The sequence below is a fragment of the Anopheles cruzii genome, chromosome 3, assembly GCF_943734635.1.
Source record: "Anopheles cruzii chromosome 3, idAnoCruzAS_RS32_06, whole genome shotgun sequence".
NCBI classification, from domain to species: Eukaryota; Metazoa; Arthropoda; class Insecta; order Diptera; family Culicidae; genus Anopheles; species Anopheles cruzii.
Genome location: NC_069145.1, coordinates 78,551,115 through 78,574,391, shown reverse-complemented (window position 1 = coordinate 78,574,391; position 23,277 = coordinate 78,551,115). Strand labels below are relative to the sequence as shown.

Sequence of the window (23,277 nt, the reverse complement as noted above, 5' to 3'; positions counted from 1 at the left end):
TTCGCGCGCCCGTATCCACGTTATTACGCCTCTTGTTGTTCGGTGTTCCGGAGCCCGAACACCCCGCGGGCTAAACACTTTCTTCATTTATCCTGGCGTGGCTCGCGGTAGCCATATTTCCGACGTCTTTCCGACGAAATAAGCGGCCCTCGCCATCGTCGGGGCCCGCGTAAAAGTAGGTGAAGGGTGCGGCCATCTATTTCCGCCATTCCGTGGCCAAGCTAATGGCCTTACCCAGGGCGCGCGGAAAGAGGATAAGTGCGTTTAGTGCGGGTTAGTGGAGGCGCGCGGCCGCGGTCCCCGGTGTTGTGGCGTTAGTTGTTTGTGTATATAAATTCACCTAAATTAATTTAATTGAAGCCAACAAGCAGCAACCCGCCGCGCGCCGGCGAAGGCCATCGATGAATTTCGGGTTCTCCCTTTAGCTCTCTCCGGAGCCTTCTCGCGAATGCATTATGGTGCCAAAACCGGAAGCTCGCCTTGGCCGCGCTAAATTACGTTAAAAGGCAAACGCAATTTCGCTGGAGTCTCTTCAAGGGGCAAAAATTTTAATCAGAGTAAATTATGTATATTTTTTCATCAGTCGCCTCCACCACACCGTGGCCGGGGCCGTAGTGTAGTGGACGACGTCGTAGACTTCAAAAACCATCTCTCGTCACAAACATATCCGCCCGAACTCAAAGAAGAGTGTGGGATCCGGGGGGGATGGTGAAAGTGAAGACGTTATTTCGGCCGCGCGCCGTGCCCTTTTCCCTAGTGCCTTGTGCACGCATCACCGAAAAGGACCTCCTGGGGCGATCTTGTTCGCGCGAGGAGGAGGTCATTTCAAACCCGGTGCGGCGGCCTCTTCTCAGCACGTTGTTTGTGTTATAATTTGACTAATTTTTCAATCACCCTTGGCGCACCAATCACACCGGTGCGCGCCGCTGCGCTGCTCCTGCTGCCGGGGGTTTCATGACCTTTCCGTCCACAAATTAGCCCCACCAGGACACCAAAGTTACAGCGGCCAAACGCTGACAGAAAGCAAGAGAGAGAAAGTGCGCGCGAAGGACACCAAATGCCGAACAATTCACTACACACAACAACACAACACGACGACGCATCAAACATAAAACCACCCTCCAACAAAAAAAAACGAAAATAAACACAACAACCCCCATTAAGCATCAAAACAAATTTGCATTCGTATTGTTGCTAATCTGCTTACTTTCACTTTCGAGCGCCGGGGACCCCTGCGAGCTGCTACGGTGTTGCCTACCTTTCAGGCGCATTCCATCGCTCGTCGCGATTTGCTCGTCTACGAACGTTGGGAGAAAAAACTAATGTTCCGGGCGAACATTGAAACACTACCGATCGTCGCGTTGTGTGAACACGGGGCTTCCTCCGGCTCGAGAGAGAGAGAGGGACCGTTTCTATTCCAATGGCGACGAATGAAGGAAACGGACTCAAACAACACGACCCGCTCCGACAGTGACAGTGACGACGACGCGCGGTGACACAAAATGACGCTCGATCACAGCCCCAACCGTGTCACGGGTTCCAAGTCGGCCAACAGTGCGCCTTCGACCGACCGCTCGGAACGGAAAGTTTTAATCGTTGCCCAATAATACCTCGTCGACTCCCGACGACGACGGCAGTGGGATTATTTGAAATTTATTCAAATTATGATTCACTTAGCGAAACTTCAAACTATACACCACAGCCGTCTGTCAACCCAGGGTCCCCGGCGCTTCGGCTGCGGTTCGGTCGACCGACCACCCGAAGCGCAAAAATCCAACCGCAACGCAGCACACACACACACGAAGAATTCAAGACGTCGCATGGGCCGGGCCGTGAGATGCGAATGCGGACGCGGAGGATAGGATTTTAATTCAAATGTAAATAATTAAATCATATCGTACCCGATGAATTCCATCCAACCGGGAGAAGGGCTCTCCTAGCCCTCTCGGTTGTGACATGGCTTCTCCCGATGGAAGTGGAAAGGATGGGACGGGCCCCGGAGTGCTCTGTTCTGTTAAGTGTTTCCAGTTGGTACCACCAACAACACACAAAGCACCAACCCCCTGTCGACTGATTTTTGGGCCAATTTCCAAATTGGACGGCATTTAAAACACGGTAGCCGGGGGGGGGGGGGGAGTGCCTAGGCCCCATAACGTCTAATGAGCCACGGTAGGGCTTTCCACACATACACACACGCACCCCAAGCTGGCATCCCGATACCAATATCGGGCTTTATGGCGCTTCTGAATGAGGCTTACGATTTGTGCCACTCTTCAATAAACATCACTCCATGCATAACAACACTCGGGGCATGGCTTGCTCCGACCAACGACGACGACGACCATATCCTTGCTGCGCTTTGCTTCTTCGAGTACAAAGTGTGGAGGCCGACCGAAGATAAAATGGCTTACATCGTCCAATCAGGGCCGGCGAGTGGGATATAAATAAGTGGCCGTTGCAATATTTAAAATTAAATATACTTTGCAATATTAATAAAACTATTCCGTACGCCAGTGACTGGTGTGGTGCCAGCAGGTCGTATGTGGCCGCTTTGACCCTATGGTGCCTTTTAAAACTTGGCAGTGCCGCCTCCGGGTTCTCCGGAAGCCGGACCTTCGCCCCGGCGTACTTCACTTCGTGTAATATCCTTGAGAGTTGCTGGCTTCAGCAGTTCCCAACAAAACTAATATCGGTAATGACGGAAGCCTTCCGCTACTGGCCTGACCTGACCTAGCCTGCTGCCCTGACCCGAAGGCATCGGCTCGTTTCGGCTGAGTGATCATGATTACAATACGCTTCCAGAGACAATACTTTACTGATTGCAAGGACCCAAGGTGCTGCTGGGGCTCCGAGATGGCCGCCTACTGCCGCCCGATGGCTTAGAAGCCGCGGCAGTAGCATAAAGATGATTGTTTGGTTGCATCCTGCGTGGGCTTGGACTCTCCAGATGCATAAGAAGCTAACTCTAAGCTTCCCCCAAACCCGGCCCTGGGCCATCTCCGATGATCTCCATTTTCATTACGCGCCCACTGAGGGCTGAGGGTGGCGGGCACGAACGATTTAATCTTTATCGACCATGCCGATCGGCCGTCGCTCGGCCCACGCCGCGCAATCCTCTTCGGAGATCCTGCTCGGACTTCATCTGCCAAGCCGAGGCAATAGTTTTTAATTTTATTAAAAATTTTCTTCTACCAAACCCGAAGAGGAGCCCTCTAAGGCGGGGTCTTGAGGGGAGAGTGCGAGGGTCAGCCATCTAACGGCAAGCCGCAGGACTCTATAGTTCCTGCCTCTCTAGAACCCTTGGGCAAGGGAGCGCCTGCTGCTGCTGCTGCTGGAGGAGTGAAAAGTTTCCACAGGATAATCAAGTAAGCGCACAATCCGGTGGCGGCGGCCGGCTCACAGGCAGGATGGCATGCACTAAAGAGTGGAACGGAAAGGATATTGAAAGAAGGATGATCCACCCGAGAGGCTGGACGATGGGCTGGAATGGATTTAGTTTTATTAAATTTAGCCGGTCCTCCCGGCCGGCTTGAGCTGAGCTGTGGCTCCGAATCCGGCAGCAGCAAGTTCTGGCTTCGTAGCGCTCCGCTTCTAAGATCTAACTAGGCAGATTAGATATACCGGAAACGGGCACCCAACGCTCTCTCTCTCTCTCTGTCTCTCTGCCACCGATGGTGGGGTCTTCCTTGCCGATTATTGGAACCCCCGAACGCCGTCTTTCGGTGGTTGAAGAAATTATGAGCCGCCACTCGTTGTCGAGAATATCGGTGAGGCCGGGGGGCCACAATGAATTGTGGTGTGCGGTTGTGTTCCTACGGACTGGATGAGGACGACTTTTTTGGAGGACCCGAAAACCTTGAGGTCCTCGCTCGGGGGTTGCTGTTCCCACTTTTGACCGGAAGGAACTCCGTAACAGTGTTTAATTAAATCATTCCCAATCAGAACCTCGGGCTTCCTTCTCGGGGCGACGGATCTTGTCGGATAGATCCCAGCAAACCCGCAAACAAATCTCGAGGAACGAATTTGTGAACACACCGCAACGCCACAGCGGTGTTGACATTGTTTTTGGCAAGCTTCAGAATCAATGCTCGCTCTGTCCACCGGCGTTTGACCTTCCGAATCCGCGCTACTCGAGCTCTCGAGTAAAGAGGCCGAAGTAAAGCGTCCATCACTTAACCCAAATTAACTGCCGTGCCGCTTATTTAAATCATAAAACACTCCCATCGCTGATAGCATTGTTGTTGATAGGCAGCGAAAACCCGGCGAGCTATGTGTGCCACGACGGGTCGCCCCCAAACCTGAAACCCTCGGACCGAAAAGGCTTAAGACACAAACACACAGACACAGGCCGCCTTACGGGCAGAGTGTATCGCGATTGGAAAATCAATTACTTGATTGTGTTCACGTGCCGTGCATGATTTTCCACCCCGGCCTGAAGCCCTTCTTTATGCTTCGCGTTCGCTCGGTCGTTCGTCCGCGTCCGCCGTCTTCAAAGGATCCGCGTAAATCGATGCCGTCACCGGCGCCGGCCAATATCGTGTAATACCCGCCTGGTACGGTGTAATGTAGCGTAACATTGCCACACCCGAACATAATCGCTCCGTCAGACGACGACGACGACGTCGACGACTGGGACCTGCCGACGGAAATGTCCTTTTCCGTCGCGGCGCGGCACGGTACAGAGCCGGCCGACCGGGTGAGGTCGTTGATTTGACTGGGGCTTTTAAGAAATTGACTAATGACGAAAGAAAGCTCCCCAGCTCTCTCTCTCGGGCACGACGAGGACGATTAACTACGTTCGGCTCCGCTGGGCTCTGGGCGTCGTCGTTGGGGGGGAAATATTTTGTGGTATTTTTAGAGCGCCACTTCACCAAGAGTTTTCGGTTTTATTTTTCTTGCTGGTGCGTGCCACAATTACAGCTACTTGCTAAATATTTGCGCCTCTCGAAAGGATCGATCGGGCGTAACGCAACTTGTTACCAAATTACCACTTCGATTCGATTCTAATCAGACTTTGGCTTACGATGAGCGGTGGGCACTGTGTAATTACTTTCGGTGTGACAGTGCCGAGTTCTTTCCCGTCGATTTTGCGTCATTGTGGCGCTCATGATTGGAAAAGTTTGGTCAATCTTTTTTGGTCCTCCCGGGGCAGTAGCTGGGTGGCTTACCACAAGTGTACCGGACAACCGGACGGAATCCCATCTCGGGACGGACGTGCTTGTACCGAGCTCGTAAATTAATATCATTATTGCTAATTGAACTGCAAACAACTGGAACTGCAGCTAACTAACTGCAACTTCAGCCGAGCAGGAGCATATCATTCGATTGACCAACGGCAGTTTTCGGTCCAGGGCTCACGCACCGCAGGGCCAGATGTTCACTGGCGACACTCACACACGCCACTAGCAACTAAATCAATGTCCGTTCGCTAGAAGGCCTCCGGTCGCGGGGTCCGCAATCATTAGTCATAAAATGTGCACGGCGCCACTCCGGAGCCAGAGTTTCGCCGAACGGAGCCTTTCGGCGGTGCGAAATCAAAATTAACCTCTTGTTTTATGCACCGCCTGCACACACACACACACTCGTGCACACGTTTTAAATCGGGTGCATCGAAACGGATTCTCGCTGACGACCCTCCGTGTGAGGACGCCCCGGTCGAAAGGGGATGCTGCGTTCTTCGCCTGCGGATGTAAAGCGATGTGATCCTGTGACCTGCGTGTCGGTTGTCGTCACGGCGGCGAAACGTTAACATTAGCGAACCCCACCGACGCCGGGGGCCCCCCGGGGGTGGGTATGGCAAAATGCTGGATATCCTTCCGCGCGATAGTCCGGGTGTTGCATCCATCATCACGACGCCGCCCGAGAGGAACACAAGGATGGAGCACAATAAATTTTAAAATAAAACAACAACGGATGGCACACCGCAGCGTGTGTGTGTTTGTGTGTGTGTATGTGCGCACGTACACCCCATCGCTTTGAGCGCATCGTGGGGCGATGATTGATGATTTAAAATGCAGCACCATGGCGCGCCTGTAATGCGCGCACCATATGGGGGCTTGCATTGTGATGCTGTGCCCCCGGGATGGGAGGTCCCCTTTGTCCAGTAACTTGGCACCCCCGGTGTGGCACGAATTAGAGCCCACGGATAGCATTAAAATAAGCAACGATTTGGGCAAAGGCATCATCTTTTTGCATCGCGATGCTCTGTCGCCGCCTGCAAGGTATGCAATCCTTTATACACCGAAGCCCGCTTTTTAATTGCTTGCCCCCCTGGCTGGCAAAGGTGGCAATTGTTACTAACCGAAGCTGTGCCGCGGAGGCCTTTGTTGTGGGCATTAATGATTGCTTTCCGTTCGCACAATTACTGGACCCCGCCATAATCGCAAGTCCGCCCGCCGCTGCTGCTGCTGCTGCTGAATAAACAAACGGTGAGGCAGATCCTTCTTCCCGGTAGACTCACTCGGGAGCCGCTTTTTCGACCAAAGTGCATTTTCCACGGCCAGCCAGAGGGCTCTTCCCGGCATGTGTATGTCTGTGGGCCGACTGATGAAATTTATTCATATTCATCTAATCCTGTGTGTGGAAGATGAACGATGATTGGAACGAGTGCGCCGTCATGAGGCCTCGCCCCGACGTCAAGCATGTGTTTTGGGGGGAGGCACACGAAGGCGAATTCGTCCTTCTCGCTCTCCGGATACCCGGTGGCCTGCGCCCGCGCTACGATAACCAGCGGGCATGAGAATGGGAAAATATGGGGAAGTTTTCTAATTAATTTATGCAGAATCATACACACCGGGAGGGGGAGGCCACCTAGGCATCGGTGGCCCGAGTTTTGCCAAGTTTTCGAAGGCATACGATGCCCAGCAGCCGGGCCGGGCCGGGCCGAGTGCGCCCGGTGCATAGAACGTCGCTAACTCGTCCCGATGGTGTCTGTCGTTGTCGTCGTCGCCGTCGTGGTCACAGCGCCTCATCATCATCGTCGGTGCGTTGTCTGGTGCACAGCGCTTGCGGATGATTGCAGTGCGTGGTTAATTTCCGGACTAACCAAACGAACTAAATTCCCGGGCCCCGGAGGTCGCATCGCATCGCAGCGTCGTCCGCTGTGCAGCGAGCATAAATCATCAACAACACTATTTTGAAGCATCGAAGAGGCGCGTTGCGCTGCGTACGGACCAAGGGCGCAAATGCCTGGCCAGCATCTGGTGGCGTCTGCTCACCAGAAATCACCAGCTGCATATAAGCATAGAGCGTGTCATCGGCCCATGATAGGCTGGCATTATCCGGCCCCGGGTCCGTATCGGTGGGGTACCCCTTGAGCATTTAATCAGCTTGTATGATTTCGATCATTGTCGTCGATACACCATTTCGTCGATGGCCGCGAGTGCAATCCCGGGCGCATCGGCCACCATAATGAGGGACGCGTGCTGATGACGAAACTCTAGCTAATTTGATTGTCTTCGGTTCAAAAAATCACTGGATACCATTTATTGAACTGCTAAACCCGTAGCCTTTTTTGGGTGAGTTTTAGTTTAATTTTAGAGCACAGCCGATACGATTCCCCATGGGAACTGGCAGCCGGTTGTTAAGAAAGCGATTTTCTTCGCAACACTTTCCTTGTGTGGATCACCAAAAAAACGTTTTTTTTCAATCAAATGAGTGCTTCACTCTCCTCGGAGCCGGTTACCGGAGCATGTCCATCTACTGCTGTGTGAAGGGCAGAAATATCCTCCCGTTTTTTTCCTGCTGTCCGTCACCGAAAAATTGCCCTCCATTCAGCCGTCATTACTTCGGCGCCTTTATTTTTGATGTACCGCTTTCTGGTTCTTTCGCTCCCGCTAAACGTGGAGGTTAATAATTAAACGAGATTCGAACGAAACCTTTCCTGTTGTCTGCCGGGAAAAACCGAAACTTTCTCATTACGAAGTCCCGGGACGCAGCTAATGGCATCGCTTTCGGGACTCGAAAAACAGCCCTTTTCAAACAAGAACCGCCCAAGAATCAATTGTCCCGGGCCGGACTTGGCCGGAGTGTTTATGTAATTTTGAAGAAAATGCCTTCGCTCTTTTCCCGTGAAGCGGGGGACCAGCCCATCCGTCGGCGGTACTTACACCCATTATGCGCGGTGCTATTTTTAGAACGAGTTCTTACGACAATTTACGGCAAAAAAGAGAGATTATTTTTGAAGCAATTCATCGATTCCCGCTTTCCGTCCGGTTGGGCGGAAAAAAGGGAAATTCAATTACGGGCGGCCCAATTAATCGTTTCCACGGACGCGCGTCGCGCTGTATTCTTGTTTTTGCCCCTTTCTGTTTTATTTGAACACCAACGCCCCAAAGGACACCGGGTCGCGATTTCAAGAAGCTCCATTTTAATAATGCATACGCCTCTCCTGCCAACGTAAGACGCCGGTGCGCGGACCCGAGGGAAGTTTTCCGGGAAAGGACTTGTCCGACAAATGCTGGCTGATAATTATGATGCCAAAAGCGCACGCCATCGGAGCAACGTTGCTGGTTGTCAAAATCAGAGGTCGAAGGAGAGAGACTCCTTTCGGGCCGGGCACACACTCGCGCGCTCATGTCTGCCGCCCATTTCGAGGCTTCCGATTGTTTTGTTTTTCTGTCCCCGTTACTTTTCTTCTACAAAACCAATTACAGCACCCTCCCGACGACGACGACAGAGTTTCGATATGGTGAAAAAAACGTAAAATAAAATAAAGAAAATCAACGCATCAAAATCAACACTCGACGGAGACAAACTACTTCGCTGACAACACACCGGCCGGGGATTGCGTACGGCTTTGCTGTGCTGGAGTGTGGTTGTGCCGTCGAAATTGTCACAAATCACGAATGGGTCCTCGTAGTAGCAGCACGACGAGGAACCCCGGTGGCCGTTTCTTCGGCGGAACACTCGTTACGGCCGAGGTTTGGCTTTCTATTCTGTGTGTGTGCCGGCGGCTTCCTGAGGTTGGCCAAGGAAACCAAAAACAAATGAACGTAGCATTACTACAAACTCCTTAACCTCCGCCATTGCCGGTCCGGCTCGAAATGGAGCTTTAGTGACTAATTGATAACCTGAAAAATCAACAGTCTCTCGAAGGGGCCCAGCCCAACCGGGTCCGGGATGTTGTGTCTTGTTGAAAGTGTGCTCACTATCGAAAAATAGTTGCTTTCGAGTTTCTTCGCATCGCGTAGCCCTTTTTTCGGCCTTGCGCCACGCTGTCTCTGTCGCCATTAAAAGCCATTTGCTCTGGTTCCACCAAAGTCCGCCCTAGACACACCCGGGGGGCAGCTTTCATTTATTCATTTTCCACCCCAAAAAGAAAAGCCAAGAAACGAGTGCAGAGAGACAGAAAAAACCCCAAGCGAAACTCATTCCGAACCTTGGTCGGCGAGTGGAAAGGAGTAGTGCATTATTACCTCTACCCCCGGCCATTACAGGCCGAGTCCGCGCTCTGCAAGAAACACGGTTTTCCGCCGCCCGAAACTCGTGACGACGGGCGACTTGACGTTAAGGAATCTGATGGCTCTCGCTCCGCTGCAAACGGAGCCCGAACATGCAATATGTCTTCGCCGGGGCCGCGGTGGCATTAGAGCGACGTGGCAACATGGAGCAAACATTTTCAATTACGAAAATTATAACCACCCTTCTGGGCGCGCCTGATCCTGTCCGGCCCTACCGAAAAAGGGGGGGAAAGCAAGACCAAAAAAAAAGGAACTCACGGACGCGAATCCAAAGCAAGCAAGGCGCACCGTAGTCGGCCTGGACCTCTCGGAAGCAGATCAACGAACACGCGGCTTTTCAGAGGCTGTCGGTGAAACTATTCCGTAAAATAAAAGCTGTGCCAACACTTGTAAAGGGCGGCAGACACACAGCGAGTACGAATGTGTTTGCGCTTGGCCGAATTCTTCGCGACGTTAATCGTAAAAGACATTAGTGTGTTTGGTTGGGGCCGTCAAAAGTTTGCTCTTCGAATCCGGTGCTGCAGACGGGTAGAGAAAGTTAACCCGACCACGCGGACACGCGGACATTATCGGGAACGGACACGGGAGCTGTATCCTGCCTGTGTCCTGAAGCTAATTTTGAACATTTTTCCACTTTTTACCGATTGAATTTATCAGCCCAACCCCTTCGCGGCAGAGTCTTGTAAGAACGTCCTGCATTAATCCTTAAAATAGCGTCGCATACGTCGCAACTAAACGAGCCACCCAACAGAGGGGGGGGGGGGGGGCTACAAAAAGCACAGAGTTTGTTGGAAACCATCACGTTTCGGGGATCGCAAACACGAACGGAACGCCATCGTCGTCGCCGTACTTACTTTCCCGTGCCGGCTGAAATTGTGGAAGGAATTAAAATTTATTACCGGCAAAGCGAAGGCCGCCGTGTTCCTCCCCCCGAGTCCGTTGTTTAACGGGCGAAAGGATCCTGTTTGTCGCTGGGATTAATGGTCACAGTGCCAGAAAGCTGTGTGACACACAGCGCATTGCGAACCAGAGCTCTCTCTCTGTCTCTCTCTGGAGGCAGACAGATTCGAATAGACAAACAAAAAACCGATGGACCAAAACCGGAACCGCCTATCGAAAGTAATTTCCTTGGCACCGACCGGCACGGACGAGAGTTCGGGTGAGCTCGACCAAAAACTATCCCCGCGTTGCCGCCGCCACTGTAAGAACCCCGGTTCAAACATGACACGCTGTGCCGCGCGCGCGTCACCGGGAAAAGGGTTCGCAAAAGGCTGCGCACGAACATTCTTAATGTCGAAATGATGATAATTATAATCCTTAGAATGGAATATTTTAATGATAGTTAAGGCATAATTATCCATTGAATGTGATTATAAAAGCCCACTTCTCTGGCACTGTGTTCCGCCGTCGTCTACCCTCATTAACCGGACCCGGGACCGTTATGTCACACTCGGGCCCGGCAGAGAGAGGCTGTAGCGTCCTCGGCCCCGGGTCGATTGCGCCGCCAACAAGAAGACACACACAACGCCATTCACGTTAATGGCTCTCGGGGTTCTCGAGAACCCTTCCGTTGGTGATCGTCCAAAAGTGTCTCTGTGTGTCGCGAGGGACGCAATGGCAAGGCCAGCAGCCGTTTGGCAAGCCGCCGGGCGTCGGGATCTCGGCACCACATGCCCCGTGTGTGAGCGGGTTGCCCCGAGGAGCTTTTCCGTGGTGGGCCCATAATGGGATGGATGGATGGATTTTGTTTTGTGGCCCCGATTTTCCATCGTCAATTTTTAGCTGCCTACCACCTTCCCGGTTTGTGGTGGGGCGAGGGTGGCCGGGATGGGTGGTGGTGCACACCTACAGCAGACACACGGCTTGGCCTCAATGATGCGACTTTTGGGCCACTAATCGGCACACACTATCTCGGTGGCCTGTGCTCCCATTTCTAAGCCACACACACGGTTCCGGTTCTCCCACCTTCAAAGGACGAACGCGAACACAAAACCGACGATCCGGTTTGACGTTTTCGACCCCGGTGCGGGTCCCGGTTTGTGGGCGGCCGATGAGCTGAGGTTCTGAACAATTTCACCCCTTTTAAAAATTCAATCAATCGCTTTCGTTAAATCCAATTCCCGCATAACCGAGATTCCCGGGGCGGAACTCATAAACCGTGTAATTTTAGGAGCCCCCTATGGCCACCCCCTCCCGATTGTGTGTGTGTGCCGGGCGTTCGGAAAAGGGAGGGAAAATAATTTCCGTCATTTAGCGAAACAAAACCGACTGCGGGAGGATGCCGCCGTTTTGCTGTTGGTTTCTATTTTTGTTTAGGCTTTCACGCCACACACAAGAGAGGGGCGCTCCCTCCTCGGCGGGGGGCTGCCCACCATTAAGAGCGATACAATTACAATAACCAATCGGCTAATAATCATACCGGGGGCCCGACTAAAATCGAGCTCATTCCAACCTCAACTGCGGCAGCGGTCGTCCCCGCCATTATCCGGCCCTCCCGGAACTAGCCCCGGAACGGGCGAAATTTTTAATCGATTTTCTAATTAAATGGTTTCTCTAGGCCTGGCCGCGCTCGTTCTGTGTAGACCTTTTTTTGGGCTTCAGTTTGTCTGGCTCTCTTTTTCCGGCACACGCACGCACACGGCGGGACCCGATAGCGCCTGTCTCTGCGCCCGGCTCGGTGTCCCCGAGCCCCGGCTGATTGCAAATGAATAAATCCAACCGGAGCACATTATGTAGCTGTGTGACACATTTCTACCGCAGCCGGATCCATTGGGTCACCTCCAACCACTAGGCTAGCTAGGGCTGTGTGTGTGTGACGGAGAAACATAAAAAAACGGACTTACCGAGCGCAGCGTAGCTCTAGATTTATGATGTTTTGCAACATATTTTTATGCCCTTTATCGATCCGGTTTGTTATCGATGAAAAATAAACGACGGACGGGTATAAAAGTGTCTTCAAATCGAAAGTTGAGTAATTAGTTGCTAGGACCGCGGCCCCCCGACCCCTGGCAGACGCGGTTCTAGAAGTGTAATTTCAGTTCCCTCTGAGCCACCATGCGGCTCCATCAAAACATAAAATATTATAAAATCAATTTGGGGCTGTCAGCGTAGCCGCGTTTTCGGTGGTCGCTAAATTCCGATATCAAACTTAACGAAGCTAAATTTGTATAGCATTTTTCTAATTTAATTACTAGCCATCAGCCGAGCGTGAGTGCATTTTATTCATGATCGGATGATGGAAATTGTTGCTCGAAGCTACTAAATTCCGCCACTGCCAATGACAGTTACAAGCTCAAAGTGTAATTTTAAAAACAATATGCCATCGGCTGGAAGAGGAATATCGTGTCCCCTTGTATGTGGAATCAAATTATATCGAATTGATGATCGAGTGTGTGTCCTGTACATAGTGTATTAGCGTTGTAATTCGAATAGAAACTAGTGATTGGTAAAACCTTAATATTTGGATAAATTATTTTTTGTTTCTCTTTCGTTGACGTGAGATTGCCTAAAAACCAAACATCTAGAGCTAGAGCAAAAGATTTGCCTTGAAATGTAGTGTAGTTGCAATTCATTCGCGTGGAAATGTTTCATAGAAGCAGTTGCTACCGAATGGCAGCTGCGGTTCTAAATCTGTCCATTTAACTCTTTTCACTTTCGTTACGAAGCATATATCCTTAACGTGTGACATTCTGTTTTTATTCTTAAAAACAGTTCACAGCTAATGCCCAATAGTGGGGGCTTTACCCGATGATTTCGTTTTTAATTTATTTAGCGTATTCTAAACATCAACTCAGGAATGAACAAAAACGGAACAAATGATTGTCGTGTTGAAACACTCACTTCTTCTCTTTTTTCAACATAACGTACAGCGATAGACGACCAAAGCGTATATTAATATCGTTCGTCAGTGTTTAATAATGATTTCTGATTGTTCAGCATAATAATTATTAATATTTACTTAACTTAAACATTCCTTTAGTTTTGTTTGACAGTATATTTGCTTTTGTTTTCTTTGGTTTCCTCCTACTGACATCGTTTTTACTAGTTCATCCTTTGGTTCGGGAATCATTTTTTATTTTATTTTTTCGTTCTCCTACCAATCACTTCATTTTGTTACAGTTTCGTTGTTTGTGTGAGGTTTAGTTTGCTTTTTATTTGTAGCCTCTGGTTCTATTTCACTTTGTCTCTCTCTCTTTCTCTTCGATTTGTAAAAATGTTCATATCAACCCCCGATTGTGTCGATTGAATCTCCGTTGGTTCGCATAGTAAAACGAAGGTCCAAAATTATAACACACTGCACATTTCTATCAAATTCACAATGCCCTAACACACACTCCACACCCATCTTTTACCTTACCAAAAACAACTCTTTCGCATCCCCGCGGTTAACTGCACCAAAATAATCTTCTCGAGCAATTTGCATCCTCATGTGCTGCACCTCGACTTTTACAGGCACCACATCACCCACCTATCTATTGACAAACCTTATTTATTGCTTTCCGTTTTTATGCTATCCTTTGGAAAATCAATCCACTGCCGTCAACAGTTTACGAAGACACATTTGCTTGTGCTTCTGAAAGACGTTTTTCTATCTCCCGGCTGAATCCATAAAATTTGGAGCTTTCGATTTGGGACCACCTAACGCACACGACGCCACCACACATACACACCATCACAACCTAACTCTAGTTATTCAGTGTCCACATGCACTCCTGCAGGCAGGGAAGGGCCCGATTCAGCCCGATTCTATCGAAACCTAGTTTAAGACAACCAAAATCAAAGATCGTAAACCACTTGAGAAAAAAAAAGTACTAAGCGAGTTCCAAAGAAAAATACAACAATGTAGATAAATCAAATCAAAATTGCTTAGAAGCACGGGATTTATTCGAAAATATAGATACAATCGAAGAGTTTGTTTTAATGCACTGTACCCATTGGAGAACAATGAGTATTCGCAAGAAGGTTCCTTAACGAAGCGACACGAACAAGAAGCACCCGTGTTGTGTAGCTCCCTAGCTCCCGTCCCTACCAGGCGATTTCTAGGTTTCTTATCTCCTTATGTCTGCTAACTTTGTTCAGTTTCCATTTGATTGTCCTCATACTTTGTTCACTTACAACCCCAACATCGTCACAAACTTTTTGGAATCGTTTGTTTTTTCTGTTGCTAATTTCATTTACAAAACTTCAGTTCTGGTTGCAATGGATGTGTATGTGGGTCTTTTGCATTACCCCTCGATGGCGCAGCGATCGAATGGCTGCCAGCGTCAGCGATCCTTCCAAACACACTCACTACTCTCCCTGCCCCGATCCCGATTGGCATTTAACTTATCAAACTCAACCACCAAAATTGGCTCATCCAGCGTGTAAAACATAGGATAGAGGGCTCGACACTGAACTGAACAATTATCGGCAATCAAAAAACCAAACAAAAACTGTATCAACCAAATCTGGTAAATCACCGCAGGTGTTCTGCGGAATCGGTTACAGGCGCCACCCGCTAATTGGACTATCAAAATTCGCCGCAAAAATGTGTACGGTATCAGAACCTCAGACGTGAGAGAGTGTGACCTTCATAGTTTCCTCATTCAAAATCAACAAAACATGTACGCAAAAGCGCATACATCATCAGAGAGGCAACATTGAAATCATTTCATCATTCGTTCGTCTGTGCGTGCGTGTGTGTGTGTGTTTTTCTTTTTTGTTTTCCTTGATAAACCCTGGTTCCTTCGGCCAACCAGTTGTTAACCCTCCGTTTTGTTCCTGACCTGATCGGTGATCTCTTTTAGTTTAGTCTGTAATGTCGAAAAGGATCATTTCGGTTACTCGTTTCAATGTCCCCGTTTCGTTTGTTTCTGTTCCTTCAACCATGCGTGTACCTCTTTGTGTGTGTGTTTGTGTCTGGTTTCATGCTCAGTTGTTATAGTTTTCTGTTCTTTAATTTCGTTATGTTCCACTCAGTACATCCTTATCATTTAGTAAGCTAGTAAGGAACGTTTAAACAAAAATAAATATTAATAATGTTCATCGCAAGCACATGGAAGCAAGTTATACGATAAAAGTATACATCAAAAAAGTAAATCGGATTCGAATATATAGTTATGTTCGTTACGAGAAGCCTACGAAAGCCCAAACCCACCACAGTACGACCATGATCGCTAACGTTAATGCAATACCAATGCGAAAACACCCCGAAACTGTCTGTGTACACTGTCTAATTACACAAAGATATGACTCAAAAATGTACCGAAATCAGATGTAGCGTAAGAAATTGGTTAGCAAACAAGTGTACCGACAGTGGTGGGCGAATCCTAGCTCTATAGCAGCGCGCGCGATCACGTGCAAGATCAGGTCGAACGAAGCGAATGAGCTCGCGCACGGGCACGGGCGATCAGAAATCATCATTGTAACACTGTGAGCGCACATTGCCATGCAAAAAACCGAACAAACATACGAACTAAACTCCAACATACGATGCTAATAACAAACGATTGCAGATGCGCGCCAACATTGCGACGCGTTGATCAAGGAGGAGATCGACGACGCGACGCAGCGAAGCGACCTGTCCCCGTCGCGCACGTCTCCCGACAGGCGCAGTCGCGACCACGAGCGGGCCCAGAACGATCTCGACTACGGTAGATCGGGCCGTCAGCAGCAGCAGCAACACCTTCACCATCGCCGTCTGGCGAAGCGGTTCAAACGCCACCAATTCGAGCACTCGCACCACGCAGCGGCTGCGGAAGCTGCCGCTGCCCAGCAGCGATCGGGCGGTGGTGGGCCGGTGGCGGCATTCCACGACGAGTCGGGTGATGATCGTGATCGTGAGACTGAGCGCCGTGCCGCCGGGTTGTCGGCACTGGACGACGCCCGGGAAGCTCTCGCCTTGCGGCGGCGGCCAATTACAAACCACACCGAAGTGCCAGCTCGGCGGAAGCCGACGTTCAGCGACAGTAGCAAGCTTGGGGGAAGCAACCGCCACCACCACCAGCACCAGCACCACCGGTACGACGAGGACGACCCGGACGACGAAGACGGACGTCGTGGTCGAGGGGAACGGCGTGTGCCGGCACACGCCGGCGAGCAGGAGGACGATGACGATGACAATATGGGCGCAATGCGCGACGAGGAGGACGAGTACGAAGACGGGGGGGCGGCTAGCGAGGAGAACGAGGTAGATCTGAAGGTGGACGGACGGCTGTCGGCCATCGCCACCACGCTGGACAGTGAGTACCACAAGCGGATGGCGGCGGCCGGTGTCCTGGCGGCGGCAGCTGCGGCCAGCGCCGTCAGCAGCATGAACGGAGCGGCCGCCCTTGGCGACGCTGGCAGCGAGCAGGCGGCGGCCGACTTCTTCGCCGCCCACCACAAGGCCGGCACGCACGAGCTGGCCTTCAAGCAGCACTTCCTCAACGAGAAGGTACGCCTGCAGGCTCTGCTTCAGCGGCAGGCCCAGCAGCACCAGCACCACCACCACCAAAAGCTGGCCGGGTTTCTGCTCTCGACGGCCAGCACCCCGCCGACGCCCACCCTGACGCCCACCAGCGTGTTGAATCTCGGGCAGGCGAGTGGCTCGGATCAGCGCGGCGGCTCACAGTCGCCGGCGGCCAGTGGCTGCCGTCCCTCGGCGGCTACGGTGGCCGCTAGCGGTGTCGGTGGTGCTAATGCATCCACCGGTGGCGGCTACGACTCGGGCGCGGGGGGCAACAGTAACGGTAGCGGCAACAGCAAACAGCAATCGTCCGTGGCGGCCGTTGCTGCTGCAGCTGCCGCCGCCGATCGCCTTTTTGCCGCCGCTTATAGCAGCGCAGGGGGTGGCGGAAGCGGTAGTGGCACTGCTGCTGCGCCGCCATCTGTGCCGGGCAGTAGCAGCAGCAACAACACCGGTGGTGGTACCAAAGGTAGTAGCTCTAGCACCAGCACCGGCGGTAATGGCACCGGAAGTGGCCAGGGCAATGCCACGGGCCAGGTCTATCTGCTGCCCTGTCCCCTGTGCGAGGTCCCACTGGAGCCGCGCGTTTTCCGACAACACCTGGACCGCCACTACCCTCGGGACAGTCCCGTGTGTCCGGTGATCCAATGCGGAAGGCGCTTCGCGCACCCGAACTCGGTGCGCAACCATATGCGCCTGAAGCACACGAACCAGTGGGCCCAGATGAAGGCGATGCGCTCCTCCGGCGGTCCCTTCACGGGCATTCCGTGAGAGCAGCAGCAGCAGCCGCAGACCCCATGTAAAACGGAAATGGCCGTGGCCGACCAGCACTGATGGAGAGGGGCGCGCAAAGCAAATCGAACACACATTCCGGCACGCTGGAGGAAACGGAGAGAGGTAGAAGGAAACAAGAAACACATTTTTACTCTAGAGTATTACGAGAGCGGCGCCGCGAGCTACACGCGTGCGCGCATCTGTGTGTCCTAAACTGACTAAAGTTCCTAAAAACGAAGAAAAACGAAAACCTAACGGGGTAGCAAGACGGGCCAAACTCGTTGCATTGCGTTTGCAAGTACACAGATAGTTTAGAGCGATAAGGACGCTGTGGACGCTGGAACTTTCAGTATTCCCGAAAAAGTGAATGAAAAATGTAAAATGTAGGTTTAGCGCGAAATTGGCCACTATAGAGAGAAACAAAGTACGATAGGGAACTAATGATTGGAGAGCGGGTTACCGCGTTGCCGACAAAGATGGAAACCAAATGGCAACCACAAAAAACGAGTTGCTCGCTGACACTCTCGAAACAGTCGAACTGTTTCCGTCGCCGAAGCAAGAGGCCACAAGAAAAACGTAGCTTTTCTTTCCTTTCTAGTCCTGCGTTCGTCAACAGCATCACCGAAGAGTTCACCCAGCATTTCGCTTTTCTTCATCGGATCAGTATTATCATTAGAACAAATCGACGCGCATGGAACCCCTATTCTTGCCTGGGAGGCGCTTTCACGGTTGTACCGCAGCCCGTAGTTTGACATTTGAACTCTAATACTTTATTTATTTTGCACTGACGATGTCTCAGACCTATGACGCAGATAGGACATGGTGGGTAGCATCTAGCGCATATAGGGAACGGTAGCACTGAGTTGATGATAAGTTCAAAGACGGCAGTACACGGAAGATCACAGCAAACACAGCAAACTGGGCCTAGCGCGCTAGGCAACAGCATAAGCCAACAACAAAAACGGCCGAACCTGATCAAATCGGGGAAACCTGATCTAATCGATCTAATTGATTTTCTATTTTTAGACAACCAAAATAAGCAAAGCAGCATGAAAAATCGGAAAAGGTTCCTACTAAGCTATTATAACATTAGGTGAGAAGAAAATTGATGCAAAGAAAAAACTGTTAAAAGTGGCCACCAACCGAACAGCAAATTGCGCTAAAATAAAGACACATAACGTTGATACACACTCAGAAACCAAACGAACTAGAGATAAATAGAGGATGATGTGGTCAAACCGATCAGCAGCAACTGTAGTATATTTATAACCTACGCTAAGATTTCTGAAGAAAGTACGGTAAACGACTAAAGTCAGGCGCACGGCTCGTAGGCCGGCACAGTATCGGCGAACCACTAGAAAGTGGGCTTTTCACTGCAGAGAAAGCATACAGTAGTGTCTCTTCAAGAAAGTCAAACGGAAGGCCTTATAGGGTTAGTCGGATAGGTTACTCATCGCCTGCGCATTGCTCTAGACCCGTGCGGGGGAACACACACAAAAAAACACTAACTACACTAACGATGCCGATAGTGTGACAGACGTTGGCTGCGCTTTCTTTGGAACCGAAAACAAAGGCACGTGAAACGCGTGGAGTACGGCTCCTTGGGTTCTCTCAACGCGCCCACTGCAGTTAGTGTTATGGCGTAAGCAGTTCCGCTTTTTGTTTTGCACCGTCACGGAGGTTGATAGTTCCATTAACAACGCGGCCTTTTTTGTTCGCAAGCCCGCGAAACATGTCCCCGCATTTGGCCACACAGAACACAGAACGAACGATAGTATCGTCCTCGCCCATTTCTCGGTGCTCTTAGAGGACGAATGGGCTGCGATGGTAGCGGACGGGTGGTCGGTCGCCCAAAAGTCGGTTCAGCCCGACGATAAAGCCACGAGGCCGCCACACCTAGCGCCATTTTTCATCAACAGCCGACCGAAAAGTAAAGTCAAACAGTAATCATCATCACACCACGCCGCACGCCGTGGCGCGGGCGTGGGTGGTGATGGTGGTCAACCTTTTCCTCCCTTGTTGGGCGAGACATCGGGAAAAAAAAATCTAATTACGATGATCCAATGTGTCCCCAATTAATGGGCGCGGGCGAGAACCGCATGCAGCGCCGGATAACGAGCTATCGGGAGCGACCCCTGGTGGTGGCCAACAACCATCACTACCACCACAACCACGTGCTCACACTATCCGTAATTATCGGCTTGGCAAAAGTATTAGAGAAGCAGGTTCTCGGGGTTTCGCGTGTTGTGGTCTTTACTAGCGGGGAAGAATTGTTTATTTAGGTGACATTAAACGGATTAGGAAATTGTGCGGCAGCGGCTGACAGAAAAGCAAGAAACGGAAGAAAACCTCGCAAACCGTAAACAGTTCAACGGATATACGTAAATTTGAATTTAGTACACAGAAACACACTAATAAGTGGTATCGCGGGTTGGAAGACCCGCGCGGTTCCTCGATTTGCCATTTTTGCATTAGTTTTTAACACCGTTTAGTGATTAGTAGTTTTATTCCGATTTTCTGAGCTTAGGTTTAGCACACACAACCGAATTCGGGAGCCGGTAACATTCAAGCGGCGGCCCGGTTGTCATATAGTCAACAGTTTACAATGGTTGTGTTCTCGGTGGAAACCGGGTGTGCCGAGGTGTTAATTATGCATTTTAGTTTAGCTAAGGTTCTCTCTGCGTCAACATCATCATCCAACACGGCCTCGTGTTTCGGCTACCTTAACGCAGCACACACACACACACAGGCACCCAAGTTAACACAAAGTACCACTACAAACCAATAGAAGGAAACTCGCTTTAAGCAGCCAACCACAGAAGCAAACTATAAACTTACCTATAATCCTATACGTGTATACGATTATTATGCGCCCGCCATACCAATAGCAGAAGAGAGAAGCAGAGTTGAATCGGGCAAAAATGGGTGCAACCAATTGGCACGAAATTGTAAAAGTGATGTTGCGAAAGAAGGGGCGTGTAAAAATGGTGCGGAAAAAGTAAAAAAAAAACATATATTGCAGCAAACAAATGCACCGCAAAACGCAACGGTAAACACAAAGCATAGCATCCTAATAGAACGACGTGTTGCGTCGACGAACTACTATCAATACAAACACAAACGGCGGAGGACAGAGAGCGTGTCCTAGTGGACCCCCCGATACACAGAATACCAGCTAATACAACACCACAAACAATACCACATACCCCTCTACACACACCCAAACACACTACAAACCATTTACGATGTACTATCTCGTTGCATTTGTTTGCAAAGAAAGGAAAACTATGGGATGATAGCCGCCCGGAGACAAATTGATACCGAAATAAAAGACAGTAAATGAAACAGTAAAACAAACACAAGACCCGCTTTCGATTCCGATTGTCGCGAAGGTTTCCCCACGGGACGATGTAAAATAGCGACGACTTTCCGCCCATATTCGAGTAGCTTCCTGTGGACATCACCTTACCACAATCCCACAACCTATCGGTAACCTATAACTACTCCTCTACTAATTGGCGGTAACACCTGGAGATGCTCTAGGGCCTACTAAACCCTCTTCCTCACCCTCCCTCCCCCGCAAATTAACTCCCGGCAGAAGGGCAACAGCTCCGAAATTGGCGCCGCCAGGCGCACCACAAGCACCACTTTCGTAGTAGCACCACTTTCGGATCTGCGTGTGGTTCCGTTCGTTGTTATGCATCATTTGGCGACATTTGTTTTATTGTTTATCGTTTCTCTTCTTCCTCTCTCTCTCTCTCTTCCTCTTACTCTCTGTTTCTCTTTGTGTATCTCTCTCGCTTTCCATTTTTTCCCTGTCCTCACCAACACCCGACCCCAAACGGACCTTAAACGGTTGTACTTACAGTTTCTCGCCGTTCCTTAGAAATGCGCGTCCGTGCCACCGATCCGAGGCCCTGCCCGAAGTGCGGCAAGATCTACCGGTCGGCCCACACGCTCCGTACGCACCTGGAGGACAAGCACACCGTGTGCCCCGGGTACCGGTGTGTGCTGTGCGGTACGGTCGCCAAGTCTCGCAACTCGCTCCATTCGCACATGTCCCGCCAGCACCGTGGCATCTCGACCAAGGATCTGCCCGTGTTGCCGATGCCGAGCCCGTTCGATCCGGATCTCGCCTCGCGGTTGCTGGCCAAGGCCGGGGTCAAGATTTCACCGGCCGAACTGAGGGCCCGCGCATCGCCCACCGGCACGCGCCGTAACGATGGCATGAAGCTGGAGCTGCGATCGGGCGAAGGTGGCGAAGAGTTTGACGATCCCGAGGACCTGACCATGTCGCAGAGCAGTCACAGCGAATCACAGCGGCGCTTCCACGAGAGCATGATGGGAATGTCCCCGACAGGTACGTTCGATAAGAACTGGTCCTAGTCTTTATCCTTTTCCAAATTGGAATCACCGATCGAAGAGAAGCTAATTGTTCGTCTTTGCTGTGTTTCGTTTAGGCTTCAATCATCTCAACTCGACCACCATTACGCGCGTGCGACCCGGAGAAGGCACACCGAAGCACGGATTGGATGCGATGGTAGGCCGTGACGGAGGGAACGGTGGACCGGCTGGGAATGGTGGAGCCAGCGGAAACGGTAGCGGAGGCAATGGTCTCGGCGGCTCCGATCGGCACGGTGGTGGCGGCGGCGGCGGCGGAGTGGGTGCTCCCGTTGGGCCGATGAACCACATGCAGCAGAACACCCCGACCGGATCTGCCATCTTGGACACGTACTTGCAGTTTATCACGGAGAATGCATTCGGTAAGACTTGAAGCTTTGGTCCTCCGTCGGTCACTCCGGTTCTAACACACTCGGTTCGATATCTTCCCCACAGGAATGAGCGGAATGACACAAGAGCAGGCAGCGGCTGCCGCACTACAAGCAGCCAAAATTGCGCACCTCAAAACGCTCGGCCACAATCTCGACCAGCTGCCACCCGGATTCCTGCCGCCACAGCTAGACCTGGCCAAGCTCACCAGCAACAACAACCAGAACGCTCCGGATCTGTCGCCACTCGCGAAACTGCAAGCGTCACCGAACGTGTCCATCGACCAGTCGGCCACCTGCAATCGGGCCGGCAGTGTCGACGCCGATCGACTGTTACAAACGAGCAACCACCAGAAACTGCTGGCCCTGGCGGCGGGCGCTCCCGGTGGCAATGGCGGTGGCCATGGGTTGAACAACAACAACAGCATACTGAACAGTGACGCCATCCGGCGTGGCGGATCCTCCGAGCCGATGGATCTCGGTCTCGACGGATCGGGCGCCCACGATGATGACGGCAACAGCTCGGCCGACGAGAGGAACTATTCGGACGACGAAAGCATCGTCACGCACTAGTTCCCAGCAGCGCACGGAACGCGAATAAAACGTTAACGTTTTCGGTATACCACCTGCACCAACATGAACATCTTGCCGAGCGATCACCACTTTCAGGGGCTGTCGAATAAAAGAAAGTACGTGCACAACAAACAACCAAACGGTATACGCAACACGTTATACGAGCAAAGGAATCGAACGATACGATCAGCGCCAATTGGGAGCGCGAGAACAAGTGGCAACGCCAGGGGAAAAAGGATCATGAGATACTCCTGCTGTTAAAGGAGCAAAGGCA

At 51.2% G+C, this 23,277-nt stretch overlaps 2 protein-coding genes across 2 annotated transcripts in view; both read left to right on the top strand.

The window, feature by feature from the left end:
- Nucleotides 1–17,658, top strand: part of LOC128274657 (homeotic protein female sterile-like) — a 55,301-nt gene extending 37,643 nt beyond the window's left edge. Inside the window, exon 6 of the mRNA XM_053012921.1 lies at nt 15,956–17,658. Within this exon, the coding sequence (XP_052868881.1) occupies nt 15,956–17,658 (1,703 nt within the window). The remainder of the gene's footprint in view (nt 1–15,955) is intronic.
- Nucleotides 17,659–21,549: 3,891 nt separating this feature from the next.
- On the top strand, nt 21,550–23,003 carry LOC128271065 (protein abrupt). Its single transcript, XM_053008498.1, has 3 exons — nt 21,550–22,021; nt 22,122–22,424; nt 22,498–23,003. Exons 1-3 carry the CDS (start codon nt 21,550–21,552, stop codon nt 23,001–23,003), a joined length of 1,281 nt encoding a protein of 426 aa, XP_052864458.1.
- Nucleotides 23,004–23,277: the final 274 nt, after the last annotated feature.